This window comes from Meles meles, chromosome 5, assembly GCF_922984935.1.
Source record: "Meles meles chromosome 5, mMelMel3.1 paternal haplotype, whole genome shotgun sequence".
NCBI lineage: Eukaryota > Metazoa > Chordata > Mammalia > Carnivora > Mustelidae > Meles > Meles meles.
The window spans coordinates 88,016,566-88,041,767 of record NC_060070.1 but is presented as its reverse complement, the minus strand read 5'-3'; the positions used below and the strand labels follow the sequence as shown (position 1 = coordinate 88,041,767).

Sequence of the window (25,202 nt, the reverse complement as noted above, 5' to 3'; positions counted from 1 at the left end):
GTTCTATTTTCAACATTTTGAGGAACCTCCATGCTGTTTTCCAGAGTGGTTGCACCAGCTTGCATTCCCACCAACAGTGTAGGAGGGTTCCCCTTTCTCCACATCCTCGCCAGCATCTGTCATTTCCTGACTTGTTAATTTTAGCCATTCTGACTGGTGTGAGGTGATATCTCATTGTGGTTTTGATTTGTATTTCCCTGATGCCGAGTAACGTGGAGCACTTTTTCATGTGTCTGTTGGCCAACTGGATGTCTTCTTTGCAGAAATGTCTGTTCATGTCCTCTGCCCATTTCTTGATTGGATTGTTTGTTCTTTGGGTGTTGAGTTTGCTAAGTTCCTTATAGATTTTGGATACTAGCCCTTTATCTGATATGTCGTTTGCAAATATCTTCTCCCATTCTGTCAGTTGTCTTTTGGTTTTGTTAACTGTTTCCTTTGCTGTGCAAAAGCTTTTGATCTTGATGAAATCCCAATAGTTTATTTTTGCCCTTGCTTCCCTTGCCTTTGCCGTTGTTCCTAGGAAGACGTTGCTACGGCTGAGGTCGAAGAGGTTGCTGCCTGCGTTCTCCTCAAGGATTTGGATGGATTCCTTTCTCACATTGAGGTCCTTCATCCATTTGGAGTCTATTTTCGTGTGTGGTGTAAGGAAGTGGTCCAATTTCATTTTTCTGCATGTGGCTGTCCAATTTTCCCAGCACCATTTATTGAAGAGGCTGTCTTTTTTCCATTGGACATTCTTTCCTGCTTTGTCGAAGATTAGTTGACCATAGAGTTGAGGGTCGACCAAAGCCCATTTTATAATAGAGTGTTGAGTAGCTCCTGTAATGGATTGAATTCTTTCCTGAAAGTGAAAAGCAGAATGGGTGTCTTGGTACCGGGTGGTTGCGAGCTTACCAGGTGTTTACAGGGCAGTCTGGGAGCTGGGGGCCCCCTGCCATGGCCTGGCATCACAAAAGCCTGCCCATCATGCTTTCTCTCGCTAGCCTGGGGAAAAATCAAAACTCAAAATTCAAAGTAGTGTTCCTCCTAAATGGCCATCACTTTTGCACCATCCGAAAGCCGAAAAGTCCTAAGTTGAACCATGGTAAGTTAGTGACCATCTGCTATTTACTACGTTTTACTATTATTTCTTCCCTTGGGGTTATTTGCTGCCACTGTGTCTGTATCATGGAAATACTGTCTTAGAGGGCACTACTGTGCACCTCTTCCTAATTCCACATGCAGTAACATCACACGGGCAGCTTGAAACCAGCCTTGTGGGACTAGTTACACCACAGAAATTGACAAATATTATTACAAATTGGGGCGCTCTTTTCCCCCACCATGGCATCCTGATAAGCATCCATTTGAAGACCAGTTTTGTGCACATGTATGTTCTTAGGAAGACTTCTTCTCCTCTTCCTGGCTCACTATGTAGATGACAGTTCTCAGTTTACTGCCTACCCTGGGGAAACCTGGCCCTTTAGAAAATGAGTAGACCGGGATACCAGGGAAGACAGATGTGGACCAGGAGAAGCACTGGCCCCAAGGGGCCCCTCAATGTAACAGCCAGAGTCTTGGGACCTCTAAGAGAAACACCAATGATCAGTTCTATGAACATCATCAACAAACACATGTTCCCCTGGTCTTAGAGGAGAGCCTACTCCCACACATCATTTCAGGAAACAAGAAAACAGTGCTCTTTTTAATCAGGCCTCATTTGGAACTGGTATTAATTGAACTAGATTCAGCCAGTTGGGTAGAGCAGGTTTTGCTTCATTTAGTTGCATGTGGTTCTCTCACTTCATTGTACTGGCCGCCCTGAACAGTTTAACATTGTCGGTAACACAGACGAGGCTGGTCAGCAAATGTTCCTTGAGAACTTGGTGTGTGCCCGGCGTGGGTCTAAGCTCTCTATGTGTAGCTTCTTCTTTAATGTTCCTCAAACCCCCATGAGGGAGACTCTACTGTTACCCACACTTTACAGTTAAATCCCAAAGGGGTTAAGTGAACCTAATTTTGCTCAGCTCAGGGATGCATGGACACGCATGTCCAGAGCCTGTGTGGTAACCCCCATACCATGTTGCCCTCAGCCCTGTGCAGGGTATCGTAGCATTCACAGAGGGACAGAGATCCAAGGTCTGCTCTCAGAGGGTTTCTACTCTAGACAGCTTAAGGGGAAATACACATAAAAAGGTAATTCTTTATCTAATTTCGGATTTAATTACACATATTATGCTATTCACTACACTCATCCCACTGTAGCCCCAAACCAGTTCAGCCTCGGCCTCCGCCATGAAGCCTTGCCTGGCCCCTTTTCCCTAAGCCTGCTTTGTCCTCTAACCTCACACACCTCCAAAAGGCATCAACCTTTTTTTGTAATGTATATTTTCCATAGCTGTATTCTCCATGCTGAAACACAAGCTCCTGGAAAGCTGGGTGGGTCGAATTAATCTCTGTACCCCTCGCAGACAGTGCAGGCGATAAATAGGGCGAATCAGTGCTTCTCCAGATGACTTCCAGCCCTCACATATCTTGCAACAGTGTAATGACACATTTGAACATAAAATAAAATAAGCCCATTTAAAAGAAGTAGAAGGAGTAAGTGCTTTTGGACCCCACAGCTGAGCCGATCACAATACAGCAGCAGTAAATTTGACTCCCTCTTATCTAGTCACTAAGCAAAAAGAGAAGCACCCGGAGTTACATAGTTTTCATTTTCTGACAACAGGAAGCGTACCAATTAATTTATCTGCAGAAATGAAATTTCTTCCTGGAACGAAACACAAACCAGAATTTATTGGGTAGATTCTTATTAAAAGACACTGAGTGACACAGTGAACCATGTCTTCAGCCGCAGTCTTAAAAAGATACCGAAATGTTGTTCTACCAGATGATTCTTATATCGACCCTCAATAAAAGCAAGAGGGCTGACATTAAAGCATAACTCATCGAAAACATCTATGTGAGCGGCTGAGGTCCTCTGCTGCAGGTGTTCTGCTTTCTGATGGTTGCACAGAACAGGAATAAAACCAGGAGAAGCCAGCCCCAGGAAGGTGGGCCATGGCCTCTCTCTTAAGTGTCTCTTTTGAGCAATATTTGGTCAGCGACAAGCTCTTGCTCTGCTCACAGTCCAAACTGTACCAAATGCCAGTGATTCGGATCTATGACACATGGTACTAGCAATATATGAAATGTGTCAGGTGAGAGGGACAGGCCATGAGAGCTCTGGGAACTTACCAGAGGGAGGGACCCCCAGCAGTTGTCACCAAGGCCACAGGTCTAGGCCAAACCATGAAGAACGGGCAGGATTCAGAACCTCGGAGCAGAGTGGGGAGGTAGTTGTTGTGTGTGTGTGTGTGTGGGGGTCTGGTGTGTGTGGTGTGTGTTTATATGGTGTGCCGTTGGTACGTGAGGGTATGTATATGTGCGGTTATGTGGGGGGTGTATGTTTTGTGTGGGGTATGTGTTTTTGTGTGTAGGGAGTAGAGTGAGAGAACTTTCCTGAGAAGTTATTTGAAATAGTGGAGGCAAAAATCTAAAAGTGGGGAGTTGGGCCAGTTGACTGAGAGCCTTGAATCTGACCATTTTAGCAAGGAATGTTTGGTCAAAGAGGCCTCTTAAGAAAAAAAAAAAAAAAAAGCCCCCAAGCAGCCATTCTAATCCTTCAGCATTTCTGACTCACTGATGAGTAAATAATCTGTACCACACCACCCCTAGCCCCTTGCCTACTTGCCCTACGATAGCTGTTCCTCTGGGCACACATGCTTCTAGCCCAAGCTCAGCATCCCCAGGATGTCCGGCTATCTGAGTAAATCTGTTGGCAACCTCGCCCCCTGAGATATGATGCTGTCCCAGGGAGTGGCACACTGACCATTTGTCCTGCGCACTGGTCTGGTCCTTTGTGAGTAGGTGGTCAGTCCATTCTTTTGTTCTGTGGTTGATGGAAGTGGGGAGATCACTGTCCTTGAGAAGCTCACAGATGTGCCCCACACAAGCTGTCCATGTTGGGTAACACCACACCTTTCTCTGCATTTATCCCTTGACGCAGCTTCTGTGAAAACATAACCTACTGGAACATTCCATTGCCTCTATGTGTAGGCATTTTTTTTATATACTGTTACAGAAGATAAAAATAATAGTGACTCATAAATAAAAATCCATGAACATGACATTGGCAGGTTCCAAATGGCATCCTGAGTTTCCCCCCACCCCAAATTCTAGCCTCTTGAATACTAGTCTTCCTCTCCCCTCCCCCATCCCTCTCAGCACCCCAGGAGAAGAGATCCTTTGAACAAAAGAAGCCCCCAAGAACAGTCTGTTGTGGCTGCAGTGCCACATGGACCCTTGGATTGCTCCCTGGGTGGTATGTGCTCCCTGACCCTGAAAATGGGGCAATGACAGCTCCTTGTCCCCAGCAGGGGACTTGAGGAGGGTTGGGAGAGCCACTGAGGCCAGAGGCTGCCTATTCTACCATGTTGTTCCAGCTTAGTCTGCCGAGGGGTTCTCTTCTCCCGAACAGAATTCCCACAGTGGCCTCTTAAGCCATCTCCGCTGCTCTCCAGATCAAGGCCCCTGCCATCGCTCTGCCTCTCTGAACTGTCATTTAAGACTGAATCTGGCACTACTTTTCTGGAATTCTGCTCCTGGGGATAACAAACGTGGGAGTCATCCATTTCTATATCAGACTTCACTGAGCACCTCCTATGATCCAGACAGCATGTGAAACCAGGAAGTCCAGGCTGTGGGGAGGACCCACTGATTGTCATGGAACTCCCATGCATGTCAGGGGACCTCCCTGCATTCTCTAGCTCAGTGGTTTTCAGAATGAATTCTCTGGGACCTAGGTGTTTTTGGGGAGCATGAGGCGAAGAGGAGAGAGGCAAGCGGCAAGACCCCAGGATTTTTGCCCACCGTGATTCAACCAAAGCAACTGCTATTTCTCTTTTTGCCATGAAGCCTTTGGGAAAAAAAAAAAAAAAGGCTCTGCAGCTTTTAACACATCTTCCTTCAAACCTGTGGCTCCAAGATATTTCCAGAGGCAGATACCCAGCTCCCCTCCCCAGAACTCTCTGAGTTTCCTCTGGATTCACACAGAATTCTGCTTGTACCTCTGTGATAGGACTTATCATATTGTGTGATAATTAATCAGCCTTTTATTCATTTCCCCCACTGGACAGAGGATCTTTATTTCCCCAACACTGAGCACAGTGGTCGGCCCGCAGTAGGTCCTCCGTGAAGGTTTGCTCTGCGCCAAGGTTCCAACATCCATAATATGAGGTGGTCGGACCAACTGACATCCTGTGCCCAGCACATCCTGAAACTGAGCTGGCGTTTGCTGGTAGCCTGTTGAATAAACAAACAAATCTAACACTCCTCAGCCCTCAGGTGCCATGATTTTACCTCTTTGTGAATGCACACGTCCTTAAGACATGCAGGAAAGGTAGCCTTGGTGAGGAGATGCGTGAGGGCTTAGATTATAGGTATCTTCCTCCTCTCAGAAAGGAATCATCAAAATGTGAACCCCCGGAGTAAGGCAGAATGTAAAGGAAGCAGCTGCCCTGGAGGTTGAGATGACATCACAGTTGGTTCGAGAAGGACCCAGTTGGCTCTGTAAGAGACCAGTGATAAATTCTGTCCACCTGAGTCAATCCTAATCCACAGTTGCTTGTGAATACAGGACTAGCTCCTATGACATGAGGCCAAATTTGGCCAGATTCCCAGGCTCAAGTTGGAGCCTGCGGAGTTCCCACTCCAATTCCTTGCCGAGTTCCCAATTGCCAAGGCTCCAGTCCCTTTGGGTAGTTCCAGACTTCCCCGCCAGCCATTCTGGAGAACAGAAGGAGGCTCTGGGCATCAGCCCTAGTGCTGGCCTTGAACTGCAGCTGTGGTATAGTTAAAAAGAACACTCGCCTTGGAATCAGGAGGGACCTGATTGAATCATGCCTCTACCCTTTGCTAGTCATGTGACCTTGGTCCAGCAACCTTCCTGAGTTTCCATTTCCTTGTCTGTAAGAGAAGAATATCTGTTCCCCACGGCTGGTCTGAGTACCAGGTGAAATGTGTGTGTGGTGGAGTTGAGGACAGAGTAGATGCTCAGCAAATCTACATGGAACCTATCTCTGAGTGCCAGGAACCGGACAACCAGATGCCTAGGCAGCAGACACAGTCCCCAGCTGCAGAGCCTACCACAGCTCTGGGCCAACAGCACCAGTTGGCATAACTGGTGGAGGTCGCCACATTTCCGCATTCACCACGTCCCTCTACCCACATATGTTCACAGGCCCCATTAATCACTCTACCCTGCAAAAATACAGTCACTGTCTCTCCCATTGAGCACTGATTAAGGATAGTCCTCTCACCAGTTGCCAGGGCAATTTTATTCATCATGTAAATATGCGGGAACCATGTATGATACTTTGAATGAATTAGGCATTTGACCAATGTCCTAGTCAGTTGGGGCTGCTATAATGAAGTACTGTAGGCCAGCTGCATGATGAACAACAGGAATTTATTTTTTTCCAATTCCAGAGGCTAGAAGCTGGAAATTAGTGTGACAGCATAGTGGTTCTAGTGAAGGCCCTCCTCTGGGTCGCACTCTGCCAGCTTCTTATTGTGTCCTCACATGGCAGAACAGGGGTGAGCTAGCTCTCTGAACTCTTTTTATAAAGGCACTAATCCCCTCCATGAGGGCTCCACCCCATGACCTGATTACCTTCCAAAGGCCTCATCTCTGAATACCATCACATTGGGGATTCAATTTCAACATATAAATTTTGGGGTTACACAAATAAACATACAGACAATCATATCCAAATATATAATATATTATAAACATATACAACATATATAACAGATAAATAAACATATAACCAGTCTAATATATATAGAAGACAAAACTCTAACCTTTGATGTCATCTGGTAGGCTAAAATGTATCATGGTTGGTCCCTCTAGCTGACCTAAGTCAGCTAGATACGGTGATAAAAATCGCCATTTGTTCTTGGCAAGTCCCAGCCCAAGAAAGGTCTTGGGGTTCCCTAGGAACAATTCTGTTGCATAGTAATGGGGCTAGGTAAGATTCATTTCCCCAAAAGCTCATTCATTTCCCCAAAGAAGTTGATGATGAGTTTGAGTTTGGGGAAGACCTACCAGCAGGAAACCAGCATCATTCTTATAGCAAACAGTCAAACAAAGGAACAAAAACAAGAACAGAAGATAACCCAAAGGTCCCCTGAGTAAGCAGGTAGATAAATGAGCTAGGACTATGATATATTCATATGATATGATATATTCATATTATTCATATTCATATAATAGAACATCATAGAGAATTAAAGATGAATAAACTAGAACTACATGTAGCAATATGAATAAATCTCAGAAACACAATGATGATTGCAAGAAAGAAAATTGCTGAAGGATATTGTGGAATGATGTCATTTATGTAAATTCTAAATTTGCTGATATTGTGTGTCAGGGGGAGGGGAGTGGGAGCTTTGTGTTATGGTGCAAGATAATGTAGGTACAGAAAAATGCATAAAACATATGTACAGATGTACAGTCCAACAAATACTTACAAATAGAGCCCCTCTGTCACCTCCCTTTAGGTCAAGAAATAGCCAAGTAATGAAAAAATTGTAAGGGATTTTCGAGATACAGGGTAAGAGAGTGCCAGCAGGAAGGGGGGGGGGGTCTGCAGTACCATCTGGACAGTGTTATGTTTAGGGGTCAGGGATAGTGGATGGGAAGGCTATGGTGGCCTCTCCCAGCTCTGCAACGTTCTCCTTCAACACATATGCACACACATGGAGGCACCTATGGCGTACTATAGAGATTTTTCAAAACATGGAGGCAGTATGTGGGTGTTATTTATATCATTCTCTAAACTTTTTGGTGTTTGAAATGGCTTATAATAATTTCCAGAACTCGATGAAGGATTAGATTCCGAGGATTCAGAGATCAAACAATTACTGTTTAGTGGAATCCCCATAATAGCGGTGGTTGTAAAACCCAAATCCCTATTCAGTTCTGATTAACCTTCATTTCCTCACTACCATTTGTGTCAGGAGCATTTCACTTAAAGATGGGAACAGAAAATTTGCCACTTCTTATTCCCTTCTCTAGGTACCTTGTGTCCTCTAGGAGGGACTTCATAGCTAAAAAGGGTGTGCCTGACCCACTGAGCAATGCAGGGGAGGTGCTTGTAAGACCACTTTCTGTTGTTCTTCTACCTTCTCTTTAAGTCCTCACAGTCGTGACAGTTTGGCCTCTGCCCTGGATGGAAATTGGACAGCTCAGTAACTCAATTGCTCTTTCTTTTTTTTTTTTTTAATATTTTATTTATTTGACAGAGAGAAATCACAACTAGGCAGAGAGGCAGGCAGAGAGAAAGGAGGAAGCAGGCTCCCCGTGGAGTAGAGAGCCCAATGTGGGGCTCGATCCCAGGACCCTGGGATCATGACCTGAGCCGAAGGCAGAGGCTTTAACCTACTGAGCCACCCAGGTGCCCCTCAATTGCTCTTTCATTGTTAATTACAAACAAGACAAACAAGAACCAAAAAATATCAGTCATTTTATATTGTAACTACAGTCTTAACAATTCAAATTTCAATTAATGCTAAGACTTCTCTCCTTTTCCCCAGCTGAGGCTAACTCTGAATTCAGGAGAAGGTATCCCTGGAGGGATAGGGTATCCCGGGAGGAAAGGGATATAGTCAGCTCCTTCTCTTTCTTTTTAAGATTTTATTTATACATTTGACAGACAGAGATCACAAGTAGGCAGAGAGGCAGGCAGAGAGAGAGAGAGAGAGGAGGAAGCAGGCTCCCTGCCAAGCAGAGAGCCCGATGCGGGGCTCGATCCCAGGACCCTGGGATCATGACCTGAGCGAAAGGCAGAGGCTTTAACCCACTGAGCCACCCAGGCGCCCCAGCTCCTTCTCATTCTAAGACACTTCCTTCCTCAGTCTGATGAGCTCAATTTCCCCTGACTCCCAAGAAGGAGTTGGAGAGAAGGAGGAAGAGCAGTTGGTAAAGATGTTACTTGACTGGTACTCTGTAACATGGCTTTGTGCTCTCTGGGCCAGGCAGATGTTCCAAGCTGACTCCTCCTCACTTTGAGTACTTTCTTGGGTCCCTGGAGGTCCCTCAGCAGCAGGTCCCTTGCCCTGATGTAATGTACCTTATTGGACAATTGCTTACCCACTTTGAGTCTAATGGGTCAGGTTCCAAACACAAAACAGATTACTCAAATCAATAATCAAATTATGTGGGGCACCTGGGTGGCTCAGTCTCTGTGCTGAAGTGGAGCCAGCTTAAGATTCTCTCCCTCTGTCCCTTCCCCCTGCTTGCACTCTTTCTCTCTCAAAACAAACAAACAAACAAAAATCAAATTAGATATTGTAAGAGAGTTGAATAAAAGCCTATTAACAAAGGTCTTAGCAGAGTGCAGGGAAATGCAGAGGTCATAACCAGCAGGACAGGAATCATTGCTTCCCCTAGACCTGAACCCAAAGACAGAAAGGGCTGTGCAGAAAGGCTCAGGCCATCTGATAGGAGCTGTGACCTTCAGGCAAGCAGTGCATCCAACTCATGGCCCCTCAACCTCTCTCCCCTCCCCCACTTCCAGTCACTTGCCCATGCTCACCACTGGCTGAGCCCAGCCAGAGATGAGGGGTAAGGAAGCCCATTGTTCCACCAGCCAGCCTCCCAGGGCAAGTAGCAGAAGAGTAGAAGAAGACGGAGGGGGGCACTTAGGGGAGAAGAATAGATAGGTAGAGGACTCAGCCCACAAGCATTCTTTGGTCCACTGCCAAGCTTCTTTCTACCTAGGTCCCATTGCCCTTCTGCCTTGTCCCACTAAAAAGGATCTGAGTTTTTTGCACTGAAAAAAAAAAAAAAAAACTGATCTGAGTTTTAAGTGTGTGCTAGAGGGTGTAAGTGGTGTGCGGAGCCAGCTCATACTGGCTCGTGAGAGTTGACCGTGTACATCTCTTCTCAGCTCCGAATTCAGGAACATCATGTTGGTAGCTTGAAATCAGCTATAATGGGAGTAGTTACACCCCACATTATTTCCACAGGAGCACAGCTGCAGCTCTGGTCTTGCTCCCAGCACGTCAGCCTATGCCCTACTAGAGAGTTCTTGAATGGGAATCAGATTTCTGTGCACGTATACACACACACACACACACACACACAGAGCACACCCCACACACATGCACAGATTCCTGAGGATCCTAACCAGTCTTTCTGAGCGTCTTCAAACCCCTTCAAGACCTTTGAGGGAAGGAGAAGGACCTCCACACACACTGCCCCCCATGAAGAAGGTAAGGCAGACTTAATGCAAACTGCCAACTTTCTTTAGAGAAATTCTTTCCAAAAATTTCTTTTGGCCCTTTTCTCATGTGGGGTATTTTGGTTGTCTTGCAAGCTCTTGCCGTCGTACTTTGCCAGCTTGACTGTGTGGTCCATCACAGAACTCACTTCTGACTCTAATGTGTAATAAATTTTTTGGAAACGAACAGATGATTTACAAATTGGCTAGTAGCAGATAAGTTTCCTCAAAGTGGCTGGAGATGGTTTTATTAAGGATCCTCAACTCAATTCCTAAAAGTCCTAAAACGTCTCTTTTAAGCCAATCAACCGAGTTGAACTAAATCCCGTGAACCGTCATCATTAGGGGTTTTTAGAGGAGGAAGGTGCATGCTTACTGTTATAGGCATGAGAAAATCTGCCCTCCCACAAGATCGTATGTGTCCTGAGAATGTTCCAGACTGACTTGTTCCAGTGTGACAAAGATGTAACTGAGTTTTAGGGATGCCAACTTCTTGCTAACTTCTGTCGGAAAAGCCACTCAGACTGAGGACACCACTGGTCAGGGAGGCTGCAGTGACAGACAGTAGACTCACCAAGGGACTTGGGTTTTGAGAGAAATCCTATGTTCTGAAATATGAGCTTGATTCTGAGGAGTGGGGAGCCTGAGTGGGCTGGTAAGCAGGCAGGAGCAGCATCCGGACCCTCCAAAGAAGAGACACCATGCAAGGCTCTGAGTGGTCCCAGCCAGAGAACACTGACTGCAAACCACAGATGAATCTGGGGCTCCAACAGAAAGGACCGTGGAGAGAGAGAAGAGTTCCTCTTTAAACAGAGGTGAACATGGAAAGGACCCGGTGCCAAGCTGAAGCAACTAATGGCAATAGAAATGTCTTTCCTGTGTCTGCAGTATGCTCCCGGGAGGTACCTGCAAGTCCACACTGACTCTGCTGCACACTGACCCTCTGAGCAGTTCACCTCCCCCAACAGGGAGCACAGAGGGAGAGAAGAAAACAATATAGGAGAGGGGCCCCCATCCCAGGGCCAGCAGATGTTGGGCAGAGAAGCCCAGAGTAGAATAGGGAAGGTTACTCCAGCAGCAGGAGACAGCAGACAGCCTTCTACAGGGGGTGTGTATGTCTGCGTTTTGTTCTAAAAAGGCTTCCCCAACAGTTCCGGTTGTCCGAAAGCATGGCTGCTCCCTGGGGGAGCTGAGTGACTGTGGGCCTGTGTCTGTGGGGGTGAGTGTGCCCAAGAGATTATCAGTCCTCAGGGTATTATTCATCACACCCGTAAGCCTGAGCATGCCACGAGCAGCTAAGGTGTTACAAAATCAGCACCAAGATGGATGGTGACTCTGAGCACCTGTCAGCGTGTGATCACTCCAGCTGACAATAAATTTGAGCCATTAAGGGGAAATGGTCTGATTGGAAAGCCAGAATCTTTGCCTCTGAGCTGCTGACCATTGTAGTAATTGAGCTAGTGACACCATCAGTCTCGGTAAGAAGAGACACGTTGACCTCTCAAACAGCTGAGGCTGAGTGATCTATGGCTCTATGAGATGGTTTAGCCCCAAAAGGCCCAGAGTGGGTGTTCAGCAAATGATTCATTATTGGACAGCTGAGGAGACGAGCTAGAACGCCTCCCTGGCCCTGAGGTCTTATTGGCTGTGGTAGAGCCACAGAACTCATGGCTTCCTTCCACAAAGGGCACGGGACCAGCAACTGCCATGTTGGACCCTGTAGCTTTTGCTCTACAGAAGACTCCAGAAGCCCTCGGGGGCCCTTTTGGCTCTGGTGCCTGGTTGGAAATTTCATTATTGCTTTCCTTAGGATCCCCAGCACCTAGTCTAGGAGACAAGCAGACTGGCTCTGAGTATTCCAGCGACTAAACTTGGGAAAGGTGCCGACTCCGGCAAGGACAACTCACACCCAGCCCGTGAGCAGCAAATACCAAGTGAGATCAGGCTGCAGGCCATGGTTTTGGTTAGTAAAGGCCAGTCTTCACAGGCCAGCACTCGAGGAGAGGCTGAGGCTTCCTCTCAGCCCCAGCCCCCAGATATGAAGGGCATTCATGGAAAAGGGCATTGCCTTCAAATACCAAGGACAAGTCAATACCGATGTCAATGATCTGCCCAATGGCTTCCTTCACTACCAGAATCACTTCCAGAGGAAAAAGTTCCAGCTTTGAAGTGAGACAGAGCTGTGTCCTGACTCCAATTCTATTGACTTGCAGTGTGATCCTGGGTGGATTATTTCCCATCAGAGCTCAGTTTCCCCATCTGTAGTGGGGGGTTGTGAAGATTATATAAGATAAGATGCAGGAAGTATCTGACCCACGGAGGAGCCTGGTTGGAGATTTCACGGCTCACATTTTGTCTACCCTTTACAAGAGTCAAGTGCAAGCAGCTCCAGCCCTACAAAGAGTGTGTCGTCTTCCTTGCTGGAAACCCTTGGGCCCCTCTTCCCCACTGCGGCTCCCAGAAGTCTGGAAAGCAGATGGGGCAAAGGGACACACTAGCCCCATATACCGTGCCATCTAAACGACTGCAGATTCTTTATTCCTTGTAACGCTTGCGTGGAACACTTGCACTGAACCTGGTCTCAAAGCCTGGAGCAGTGTTCTTAACCAGAGCTCAGCATCTGCATCTCCGAGGAACCCACTGGAAAATTCTAGCTCAGTAGGTGTAGTGCAGGGCCCAGCTGTCTCTGTACTTTTACCAGCCTCTCATGTGCACACCCAATAGAGAGCCACTAAACCAAAAAAATGAAATTCTGCACATTTCAGACACTGAATAACTGTAGGAGAGTTTGGGGGGTGGTGCCTGAGGAAGGTATGGGGAAGCAGGAAGAGGAGTTATAATGATCTTTTCAGTGTCCCAAGATCCCAGCAGGTAGGAGGGGGCCCACTGGAGGCCGGCCTGCCCAGCAGGGGCCTCACTTGTCCTGGTGCTGCTGGTTCCCGAGCACCTGACACATCAGACACAGGGCCAGCCTGGGACGGAGGTGCCCTGTTGGAAGTTTCATACACTGCTCAACCACTCAGGCTCCCTCCTTGTGTGACATTCAGGTCTGCGCCTGCTGGAATGAAACCCTTCTTTCTTTCTTTTGTGTTGCTTTGGAGCCAGCTGCCTGAGCAGAGTCACTGTGTCACCTTATAGGCCACTCAGGGCTACGACCCCCTGTGTTCCTGCCCCAGCCAGAATCCTGTGGTTGAAAGGATGGCCCCCGGTGCCTCCTGTCAGGTGACTGGAAGCTCTGTCCCTGGCCCCAGTCCCAGTGGGCACGGAGACCTACAAAGCCCGAATGCCCTTCAGTTACTCCCTCTTCCTCTGTTCTTGCTCAGCCGCTTTTTGTTCCTTTCCTTTTCAGTTCCCAGCCCCTCTTTCTCTTCAGACAAGACTGATAAGCCCAACCTCAGGAAGCATCAGAAGCAGCCAGGGGCTGTCTCCTGCTGGGGTTACAATGCATTTCACTAAGTAGACATCACCTTTGGCAATAACCCATTGGTTGCCATGACAACGTGGACAGCTTGCGTCTTGGGGATATGTTGTGCCCTCATTCTGGCTGCCCGAGGTCCCTTGCCCCAGCTTTCTTTCCCACATCCTTTCAATAGGCTTACAGCATCCTGGCACCAACTCACAAGGACCATTCTTTAGTTTGGGGCAGCTTTGTCTTGATCAGCAAAAAACTGCTTGGCTTAGCTATCAAAGGAATAGTTCGAGCCATTTCTGTCCTCAAAATGCTCTAGCCTCTGTCTCTCTCAAAGCTAAGATCCTTATCAGGGCCTTACAGGTCCTATGTGATCTGGCCTCAGCTCCCACACCCCTCTGCCCTACCAACTTTCCTAGACACCCCGGCCTTTTCACAGTTCCTCAGAAGCACCAAGCAGATGTACCGCAGGCCCTTTGCACCCGCTGCTATACTCTCTGTCCTGATTTCTGCATGCTTGTTCCCTCCCTTCATTTGGGTCTTTGCCCCCTCTTCAGAGATGCCTCCCCGAGCACTCTACCTAACATCGCAACCCTCCACCCTTTATCCAGCTTTCTCTCCTCGTGGTGCCTTTCGGCCCCTGGCATTATGTCAACCCAGTTTTTTGTTGGTTCAATGTCCATGTTCCCCAGCAGACTGCCCCTGGTGGGGGCAGCCCATTTGTTACCTAAGTGAATGAATAACCAGCCTTGGACTCGAAGCTGGCTTTTCTATTTGGTAGCTTTAGGGCAGGTGCAAGCAAACCACCTGGTCCCCAAGCCTTAGTCTTCCTGTCTGGAAAACAGAGGTGATAATATCTGCTAGCTAGAATTACAGGAATAAATGAGGCAGTACAGAGGATAGAACCGAGAACATGCCCCACACATGGGAGCTGACATCATCTCTTATTCCTGGGTCACCTGCATTCAGAACAATGCTCTACCTGCCCTAGGCTCCTGGACACCCACGCATCTCCAAGACACCTGCCACTGTGATCTGCCAGGGGAGCCTGCCAGGTGCCCGATGGAAAAACAGTGAGCGATGGGGCAGGGTGAGAGCCCTCTCCTGCAGATGGGCTCCGCACTCCTCCTGGGGCAACCACAGCCTTTAGGTGGGAGACCAGGTCATCTCGGACTCCCTGCATGAGGCCCTTAGAGACAGCCTCCGCCAGGCTGGGTGAGACATCCCTGTGCCCATCCAGCGGCCCTGCCATGCCCCCCTCCCTCCAGCGACCTCTCATACAGAGTGCATCTGTGGGCTGCCCAGCCAGCCACTATGGAGCAGGGTCTTCGCTGATTTTATCAGGGGTTCCCTGGGCATGGAGTCAAAAAGTGTTAAAAGGAGGAAGGAGATCCACAGCCTTTCTTTTTCAACAGTCCAGAAGATAGATTTGCTCATTTCTGAAACTGTTAGGAGGCAGCGAAACATTCCGTCCATTTCTAGTCCTACCATTATCAGTTTGATGTTAAGATACTATCTTTGGTTTATCGCAGCTAACATTTTTCCGAGAGAGCAAGGGCTGGTGCACGCCTATAGCACTGAGTGTCCCCTGCACATGGGGCCTAAACAGAGAGCAGGGGAGATACGATACGGTCCCCGTCCTCCAGGGGGTCCAGTGCATATGCCTGGGGGAGCATGGGCAATGTGGACAGGCAGCCAATTCATCAGGGCCAAAAATCACAGTAGCCCAAGTGACATGTCATTCTGAGTTGGCAAGTCGAGTGGTATCTGCATCTCCCATGTTTAAATGGAGTAAGAAAGACACTTGTCCAGTCCGTTTTCCAAGAGACAGTTGTCACTTGGCACATGGACGAGAGAGTATCAGTGCCCAGACAGACTCCTGATCTGCTTTGCATGTTTATCAATGAGTTAGATAATGGCACAAAAGGCAACTCACATGGACAGAATAAAGGCATGGCAGAATAAGGACCTCTCGGAAGGCTTAACGCCCAATAGATCGAAAGTGTGGCATTTAGAGTCAAAAGGACAATCGCACTGAAATAGGATGTGTTTTGACAACCACTCATAAAAATATGAAAGTGTTGAAACTAGCCACAGCTTAATGGAGGCCAGTGACAAACTGACAGGCCATGACAATGACAAAACTGCAGAAAAACAAAAACGGCATGGGGTGGGGGGGTGCCTGGTCTATACACTGAGCTCTTTAGAAACAGAAAAATTTGAGTCCAAATCCCAGCTCTGCGCATTAGCTGTGTGACTTTGGGTTATTCACAGCCCTCTCTGAAACTCAGAATCTAACTGAAGTGAGATGGTAAGCCCCTCCCTCCTGGGTTATTTTGAGAATCAGTGAGTTGGCCCCTAGCCCAGTACCCAGTAGAACTTGGCAGACAACAGGCATTCAATAATGGTCATTGTCCATTATTTACCTGCTAGAGAAATAGAGAACACACATTTTTTTGGGGGGGGTATTTTATTTTTTTTTTAATTTGTTTATTTACAGCATAACAGTGTTCATTGTTTTGGCATCACACCCAGTGCTCCATGCAGTACGTGCCCTCCCTATTACCCACCACCTGGTTCCTCAACCTCCCACCCCCCCGCCCTTTCAAAACCCTCTGGTTGTTTTTCAGAGTCCATAGTCTCTCATGGTTCATCTCCCCTTCCAGTTTCCCTCAACTCCCTCTCCTCTCCATCTCTCCATGTCCTCCATGTTCTTTGTTATACTCCACAAATAAGTGAGACCATATGATACTTGACTCTCTCTGCTTGACTTATTTCGCTCAGCATAATCTCTTCCAGTCCCGTCCATGTTGTTACAAAAGTTGGGTATTCATCCTTTCTGATGGAGGCATAATACTCCATTGTGTATATGGACCACATCTTCCTTATCCATTCATCCGTTGAAGGGCATCTTGGTTCTTTCCACAGTTTGGCGACCGTGGCCATTGCTGCAATAAACATTGGGGTACAGATGGCCCTTCTTTTCACTCCATCTGTATCTTTGGGGTAAATACCCAGCAGTGCAATTGCAGGGTCATAGGGAAGCTCTATTCTTAATTTCTTCAGGAATCTCCACATTGTTCTCCAAAGTGGCTGCACCAACTTGCATTCCCACCAACAGTGGAAGAGGGTTCCCCTTTCTCCACATCCTCTCCAACACACGTTGTTTCCTGTCTTGCTAATTTTGGCCATTCTAACTGGTGTCAGGTGGTATCTCAATGTTGTTGTAATTTGAATCTCCCTGATGGCTAGTGATGATGAACATTTTTTCATGGGTCTGATAGCCATTTATATGTCTTCGTTGGAGAAGTGTCTGTTCATATCTTCTGCCCATTTTTTGATATGATTATCTGTTTTGTGTGTGTTGAGTTTGAGAAGTTCTTTATAGATCCTGGATATCAACCTTTTGTGGGTACTGTCATTTGCAAATATCTTCTCCCATTCCGTGGGTTGCCTCTTTGTTTTGTTGACTGTTTCCTTTGCTGTGCAGAAGCTTTTGATCTTGATGAAGTCCCAAAAGTTCATTTTTGCTTTTGTTTCCTTGGCCTTTGGAGACATATCTTGAAAGAAGTTGCTGTGGCTGATATCGAAGAGGTTACTGCCTATGTTCTCCTCTAGGATTCTGATAGAGTCCTGTCTCACGTTGAGGTCTTTTATCCATTTCGAGTTTATCTTTGTGTATGGTGTAAGAGAATGGTCGAGTTTCATTCTTCTACATATCGCTGTCCAGTTTTCCCATAGTATTAGAAGTTCTAGCAACGGCAATCAGACAACAAAGAGAAATAAAAGGTATCCAAATTGGCAATGAAGAAGTCAAACTCTCTCTCTAAGCAGATGACATGATTCTTTATATGGAAAACCCCAAAGACCCCACCCCCAAACTACTAGAACTCATACAGCAATTCAGTAACATGGCAGGATACAAAGTCAATGTACAGAAATCAGTGGCTTTCTTATACACTAACAATGAAAATACAGAAAGGGAAATTAGAGGGGCGCCTGGGTGGCTCAGTGGTTAAAGCCGCTGCCTTCGGCTCAGGTCATGATCTCAAGGTCCTGGGATCGAGTCCCGCATCGGGCTCTCTGCTCAGCAGCAAGCCTGCTTCCCTCTCTCTCTGCCTGCCTCTCTGCCTACTTGTGATCTCTCTCTGTCAAATAAGTAAATAAAAAATCTTTAAAAAAAAAAAAAAAAGAAAGGGAAATTAGAAAATTGATTCCATTTACTATAGCACCAAGAACCATAAGATACCTGGGAATAAACCTAACCAAAGAGGTAAAGGACCTGTACTCGAGGAACTACAGAATACTCATGAAAGAAATTGAAGAAGACACAAAAAGATGGAAGACTGTTCCATGCTCTTGGATTGGAAGAATAAACATTGTTAAAATGTCTATACTGCCTAGAGCAATCTATACTTTTAATGCCATTCCAATCAAAATTTCACCGGTATTTTTCAAAGAGCTGGAGCAAATAATCCTAAAATTTGTATGGAATCAGAAGAGACCCCGAATTGCTAAGGAAATGTTGAAAAACAAAAACAAAACTGGCGGCATCACATTACCCGATTTCAAGCTTTACTACAAAGCTATGATCACCAAGACAGCGTGGTACTGGCATAAAAACAGACACATAGACCAGTGGAACAGAGTGGAGAGCCCAGATATGGTCCCTCAACTCTATGGTGAAATAATCTTCGACAAAACAGGAAAAAATATTCAATGGAAAAAAGACAGTCTCTTCAATAAATGGTGCTGGGAGAACACACATTTTTAAAAGGTTGGAGGTCCATTTTCCACCCTGTCCCTTTCAGACCTCTCTGGAATATTATGTCCAGATTTAGTCCTTAATGCTTAAGGTCAGTCAGAAAGCAACCATGTCACTGAGCCCTTGATGAGGGAGTTGGGCAGAATTAGCCTGAGAATAAAGCTCCAAAAACATGGTTGGTAAATTATTTTGTCATCATTGTGAAAATCTCTAAAGAACCGTCAGAGGAAGGAAGACAAGCTATGCTGCTCTTAAGACCCAAAGTCGAGGTGGAAAGAAGTGATTGGGGTGGGTCTCAGCTCAAAGGAAAAGCAAACAGAGCTACCCATCATGAAATGGGCTACAGTGCCAAAGAGGGAGCTCCCCACCCCTAAAAGTATTTGGGCAGAAAATAGATGACCATCTGTCAGAAATGTTAACAGAAGAAATTTCTGGATCCAAGGCCCTTGCAACCAAACACAGCTGGCTTTGGATCCGGTTTCCTGAAGTTAGCCGGGTGGCCTCAGGGCAAGTTAACCTCTTTGAGCCTCAGTGTCCTTCTCTGCCAGATGAGAACGATAATGCTTCAAATGAGTACTAGAAGGATGAAGTCCGATCATGTCCAGAAAGCACCTGGCCCAAAGTAGATTCTCCCCTACTTGGAGTAAAAAAGCAGTGCTCTGTGACTTCCAAGACACCCTCTCTGAGGCTAGGAAAAAGCAGAGCAGCCATGGAGACTGCTAGGAAGAGAAATAGAGCCCACCCAGCAAGCTAGGGAGGGGCCAGGCCCCCGACAAGCAACCAACCAGAGTGGGCAGCTTTGTAACCGGCAGCAGGGGTCAGCACGCCTGGGAACACAGCCCTCACCAGGACCTTGCCGTGGTCTCATGGGCAGGGGGTCTGAGCCTGTTCTCAGCTCTGGCTGCATATTAGCCTTGCTTAGTTTCATCGGGCTTGGCACCCTCCGCTTCGGAGGGAAGTAAAAAACTGGAGACATGATTGGAGGCCAGAGACCTTCAGCACCTCGACTGGTACAGAGACAGATGTGGCAGATGTGAGACGGGTTAGTGATGTCTTCCCATTTGTGAGGGGCTCTGGAGCAGAGGATGGGAAAATGCTATTTTGCATCTTCCCTGAGGATTCAAGAGGAAATAAGTGAACTCAACAGTAAAAGGATTAATAACAATGTAAGGACAGGTTCTCTTCCAGTGACAATGTTGGACTGTGGGAGGATGGTGGAAATCATCATGGAAGCCTCTCCTGGGAGGCTTTCAACCAAGCAGAGATTGCCATCCAGAGGAGGGGGCTGAACTCTCACCCAAAGGCCCCAGAAGGTCCTCACAGAGTCCCCTTTCATCTCGGGGTGCACTTTACCCTGTCCTCCGCCCTGACCCTCACACATCTTTTACCATTCTTCCTTGTTGGAGTAACCCATTGCCATCTCCCTTCCATAGGCCTCTCAGAAAACACAGCCTTGCCTTCCATGCCAGACTCGCTGGAAGAGAAGCTTCGATCCCAGCTGGAGGAAGAAAAGAGAAGGTACCCTTTTTTTCACCTCACACACCCTGACCCCAGCCTGCTAAGGCCCTCGGGGATGACCTGGAGCTGCCCAGGCCAGGCGGGGTGGGCACTCCCCAGGCCGGGTCTGGAACTGTTCTGGGAAGCAGGTCCAGTGGTTGGGTCCTCAAGTAGGTAGAGGGTGTGCTGCCTTTGAGCAGACAGATATGGAATGCAGGGACCATAAGCAGCATGAGGCTGGAATCTCCGGAGCAGAAGGCCTAGCCAGGCCCTAGAGCCCACAGGGAGGTTTGCTTTTTGGCGCACCACCCACCGCCAGCCCAAGGTCCTGGGCTGCCTCTCAGAAGCAACTAGGCTTAGCTACTGCTGCCATCTAGTGGAGCCCAGCAGTATGACCACGGAGGGCTCACTCCCGCAGGCAGATCTGCCCCCATTTCCCTCCTGAGTCTCCTCACCTGCAGGGCATCCCAGAGAACCTCACACCCTCTTGCAGCCAGTCAGGTTCCCAAGATGACGTCACTAACAAAGCGGCGAGAAACCTCCAGCATCAGCAGACACGTGGCCGTAACTGATCCTCAGGATGGTCCCAGAATCTCACTGAACACCGCAGTCCAGCTTTGGCCTTCATTCCTTGATTGATGCATTTGACCTATGTTTGCTATGCCCTGCAGGCCACGGAGAGGCTCTGGGGAGAGCCAACAAGTCACCTTCCGGGCCCTCAGGCTGCTGATGGTGTCAATGCTACACGAACCACCGCTGGGCTAGGGAGGTGTGCCCCCTGAGAAAACCCAGGCATTCAGGCCTCCCCGCATCCTCCTTCCAGAAAGCCTTGGGCTGGCCTCCCAGATGTGCCACTGTTGCTCTCCTTCCTCACTCTGTTTTTCCCCATTTCTTTCTGACCCACTTTTCTTGTATCTTTACCCCACCCTGTGTCGTCTCCTTGTTCCACATTCCCAACCCCAACGTCCTCAGGAGCAACACTGTATCCACAGTTTGGCTACCGGTTCCCGTTGGACAACTTCTGCTTCACGGCCACATGCCCCAAACCTATACACACAGTAACAAATGTAGTGTGACTTCTGTCCTCAGTACAAAGTGAACCAATGGAATAGAGAGGTGGCTGAGACTGTGGTTTCTAGACCCGGATGGCCGGGGCTCACATCCTGGCCCCTCTGTTTATTAGCCTTCCCACCACAGAGCAAGTTATGTATGGGGGGCAAGTTATGGGACCTCCATGCCTCAGGCCCCAGATCTGTAAAGTGGAGCATCTTCTTCACAGGACTGTGCAGAGAACTGAATCCGTTGTTATGCCAAGTGCCTAGAATAATGCCTACCCCCTAGTAAGTGCTCAGTATTGGTAGCCATCCTTCTGGAAGAAGGGGGTATTCATCTCATACACAGAGCGCATGGGGCCTGCTTCTCTGTGAGGGGCTCAAGCCCAGGCCCGGCCCCTGGCCTCCATGGACTGCCCTGGGGTCCTTTCCCAGACTTTCCTCACTGCCAGTGACTTTCAAGACTCTTCCTGATTCCACCATAGGTATAAAATAATGTTCATGCGCCTGAAGGCCCTGAAGGTGGAGATCGAACACTTGCAGCTGCTCATGGACAAGGCCAAGGTGAAGCTGCAGAAAGAGTTTGAAGCCTGGTGGACAGAGGAAGCCACCAACCTGCAGGTATTAGCATCTGTCCCCTTCCCTGCCCCAGAGCCGGCCCTCCTCCTGGGGCCCAGGGAATGTTAGGGAGGCTGGGGAGAGTCTGTCGGAGGCAGAAGAGTGGGGGCTTCGACCCACAGACCACGTGCTCTCAGCCTTGGTTTGCGAGGCAGGTGCTCATGTTTGTAACAAGGATGCCACAGCCAGGGGCTCCCTGTCTCCGTGCTCTGGGGCCTGACACGTAGAAAGGTGGGGGACGGAAGGGGTGCCCAGACCGGTGGATTTGCCACTGCTGCTTTGTGTAATACCACATTGACAATATCAGTTGTTTTTTATTACAGTCATATGTGTGTTTGTATCCATAATGTACATATATGTAAATATATGTTTCTCTAATTCATATATAAGCTATAGAAATTTTGGGAAATAGAGAAAAACACAAAGAAGTAAAAATCACCATAATCCCACCACTTAAGGATAACCAATATTATCATGTTGGATTAGACTATTTTATCTTTTTTCCAATGCATATATTTCCATTTGTGTTTATAAAGATAGAATCGTATTGGTCTTCAAGTATCACAAATGGCTTTTGCTTGTGGACCTCACTGCATCGCATGACCACTCTCCTGTGATACTTTTCTGTATCATTCTATTGACTGTCACTGTTCCATCCTATGAATTTATTTTAATCTGCTTAATCTTCTATTGTTTAATGTTTAGGTTGTTTCTAGTTTACACTGGAAACATGTTTGTAGATAAATGTTCGCACATTTGCTAGACAGATTCCTGGAAGTTCTCTACAACACTATGAAAGTAAAATGGCTAAATAAATAAAATAAGAAGCTAATACAAACCCCCAGTTCCAATTGTCCTGTAACTCATCAGCTGTGGTATAATGGAAGTGACGAGATTCATATTATCCGATCACCAGTGTGACTTGTGGAACGCTCAGAGACGAACAGCTGATCCCTTTATCTTAAGGACAAGGAAGCTGAGAGCCCAAGAAGTTATTTAGCCAATGACACACAGCCAAGCAGTAACCAGTATGTTACCAAGTAACCATGGTTACTAGACACTAGAGAGAATATTTGGATAAAATTTAATACACGAGATGACAAAGAAAGCCAATAGGACAGAAATAAATTATCAAAATATTCTTAAAGCAAAGTCATGGTATAATAAGATGTAAACCGCTTTACAAATGTATTAATAAGATCTAAGGGGTGGACTCAATATTTAACATAATTTCAAAGTAATGGGGAACAGAGTATTTTAAGATTTCTGCAATGGTGTAATAGGATATGAAAATATCTGTTTTCTAACTGGTGACAAGTCACTGATACTACATATACTGCTATGGTTTGTTGTCCACATTGTGTTGTTGAAAGAAATGCTAAATTTCAGGTGGAAGTTAGGAAAATTTAAAATGTCATTGGTTCCCATCCACGTTCCCAGCACTCCCTGCGTTCTGCCCATTCTCTGGTTAAGAACCCTTCAAGGAGAGGCCATCAACCGCTGCTGGTGCCCAGGGGGGGTTTAGTCACTGGACAGTGGATGATGAGGGTCATTTTGGGTGACGCAGGGAGAGTTAAGGCAAGGCGGCCGGATTCGGGCCTCGTATTGCTCATAGAAACAGTGAAAACTAGTGTCGCCAAGATGTCCATTCTTCGTGTCCTCCACCCTACAGGAAGTCACTGAAACAAAACAGACCAGATGACTACAGTAGGGACAATGGGGCACCCATTGCTGAGGAGTGAATTCTATGCTGCCTCTAGGCGGTTTTATAGCCTGCAAATGTACCCTGAGTGGAGCAAGGCAGAAAGCCTTAAACCTCATCAGAACATGGGAGGTGATGAGAAACTGTCCCCTGACCCTCTCCTGGGGAGCTAGGAAGGCAAGTGGGGAATGGCCTTAGAGCAGCCACTCCCATTCGGGGAGGATCACAGGGCACTCTGCCAAGGCTCAGAGATGCTGCCATTGAGGCTGTGCTCACAAGCCCTGTGTGGAGACATGCGGGGTTGCTGGGGAGCCGTGTGGAGCTCTTCCTGTAGATGAAGAGCTCATTGGATTTCTCCTGCCTCCAGTAGCATCTCTTCGGGGGACGAGGGGCGGCAAAAGCAGAGAGGACTTCTGGAGAATTGTCAGATCACATTTTAAACCCTTTTTCCTACCTACAAACAGGGAACACGTGCTCTATTTGGAAGGCTGGGCACAGAAAGGGACAAAGAATACATCAACCATTATCCACAATCCTGCCAACCAGAGACAATATTTTGATGCCCATCATCATAGCCATGCAATGTCTAGCTTATTTTTTTTCTCCCACATATGTTGTATATAGCAACTTTGAGAGCAGGGTTTTTCACTTTAAAAAATACATCAAGGACATTTTCCCATGTCAGGGAAGAGGTCATACTGTGAAACTCTTTCTTGGTCCAACAGGTAAACTCGCCAGCAACGAATTCTCTCAATCACGTGAGGCCCTTTCCCCAGATGCCTGAGTCCCCGCAGGAAAGGTCTCAACTTGTTTCTAACAGAAGGTAAGGAGAGAGCTCTACCAACAGAGGGAGGGTGCAGGAAAGTTTCCCCACCTCTTCCCCATCTGTTCTTGCTGCTCTAAGTGTGTCTCTATAGGCCTCCTGACCCAGGGAGATGAATCACGTGTACTGTGGCGTTGGCTATAGATACTCAGGCCAATGGCTTTTGGACGTGTTTGAGCAAAGGTTGTTGAGCACACCTCCTTGGTCCTTCTCCCCGTGCTCTGACAGCCAGCAGACCTACTGCCATGGCAACAAGAGATGAGTGGCTTAACTGTACGAAGCCCCGGTCCTACCCCTGGGTAGGAAGAAGGGGTTGGCAGAAGGGGGAAGGGAGCGTGTGGCATGGGAGAGAGAGGGGGATGTTGGTAGTAGGTCAGAGGTTAGCAGGCATGCCAGGATACAGAGGAGCTCTGGGAAATGACTGTCCTAGCACAGATTCAGGACAGAGGTAGGCAGCCTCCCATGAGGATGGCCTCCACCTGAGGACAGTCCAGAGCCAGTTTCCTTGATTGCTGGCATGATCCAGAAGGGACACCACTTCTCCCGACCCCACGCCCACTTCTGAAGGCAGGTTCCTTCTCATGCCATCCACACGATTACCTTTCCAACCACACCACTCGGGTGGTAAGGCCAAGGACACAGGCCTCGGCCACCCTCCCTCCCCCAGACAGATCCACTACTGTCAGGGCAGAGGCCAGGGAGGCACAAGTGGGGCACCAAGGAGCCACAAGGAGCAATCTGCTCTGCCACCAAGGAGCAACCTGCTCTGCCACCAAGGAGCAACCCTTTGACTGGATTGGAATAGGGACTGAGCTCTCAAGGTGGAAAATGTGGAATAGAGCTTTTAAAAGAGGTAGTGGGGCACCTAAGTGGCTCAGGCGGTTAAGTGTCTGCCTCTGGCTCAGGTCATGATCCCAGGGTCCTGGGATGCAGCCCTGCTTGGGCTCCCTGCTCAGTAGGGAGTCTGCTTCTCCCTCTCTCTCACCCACCACCCCCCTCACCCCACTGGTGCTTTCACTCGCTCTC

At 47.6% G+C, this 25,202-nt stretch overlaps 1 protein-coding gene across 2 annotated transcripts in view; it reads left to right on the top strand.

The window, feature by feature from the left end:
* The window catches only part of KIF6 (kinesin family member 6), a 444,670-nt gene that overhangs the window by 398,543 nt on the left and 20,925 nt on the right, over positions 1-25,202 (top strand). For both annotated transcript variants that reach the window (XM_046006623.1, XM_046006622.1), the window contains 3 exons: positions 19,918-20,002; positions 21,519-21,654; positions 24,079-24,176. In XM_046006623.1, coding sequence (XP_045862579.1) covers positions 19,918-20,002; positions 21,519-21,654; positions 24,079-24,176 — 319 coding nt within the window. The remainder of the gene's footprint in view (positions 1-19,917; positions 20,003-21,518; positions 21,655-24,078; positions 24,177-25,202) is intronic.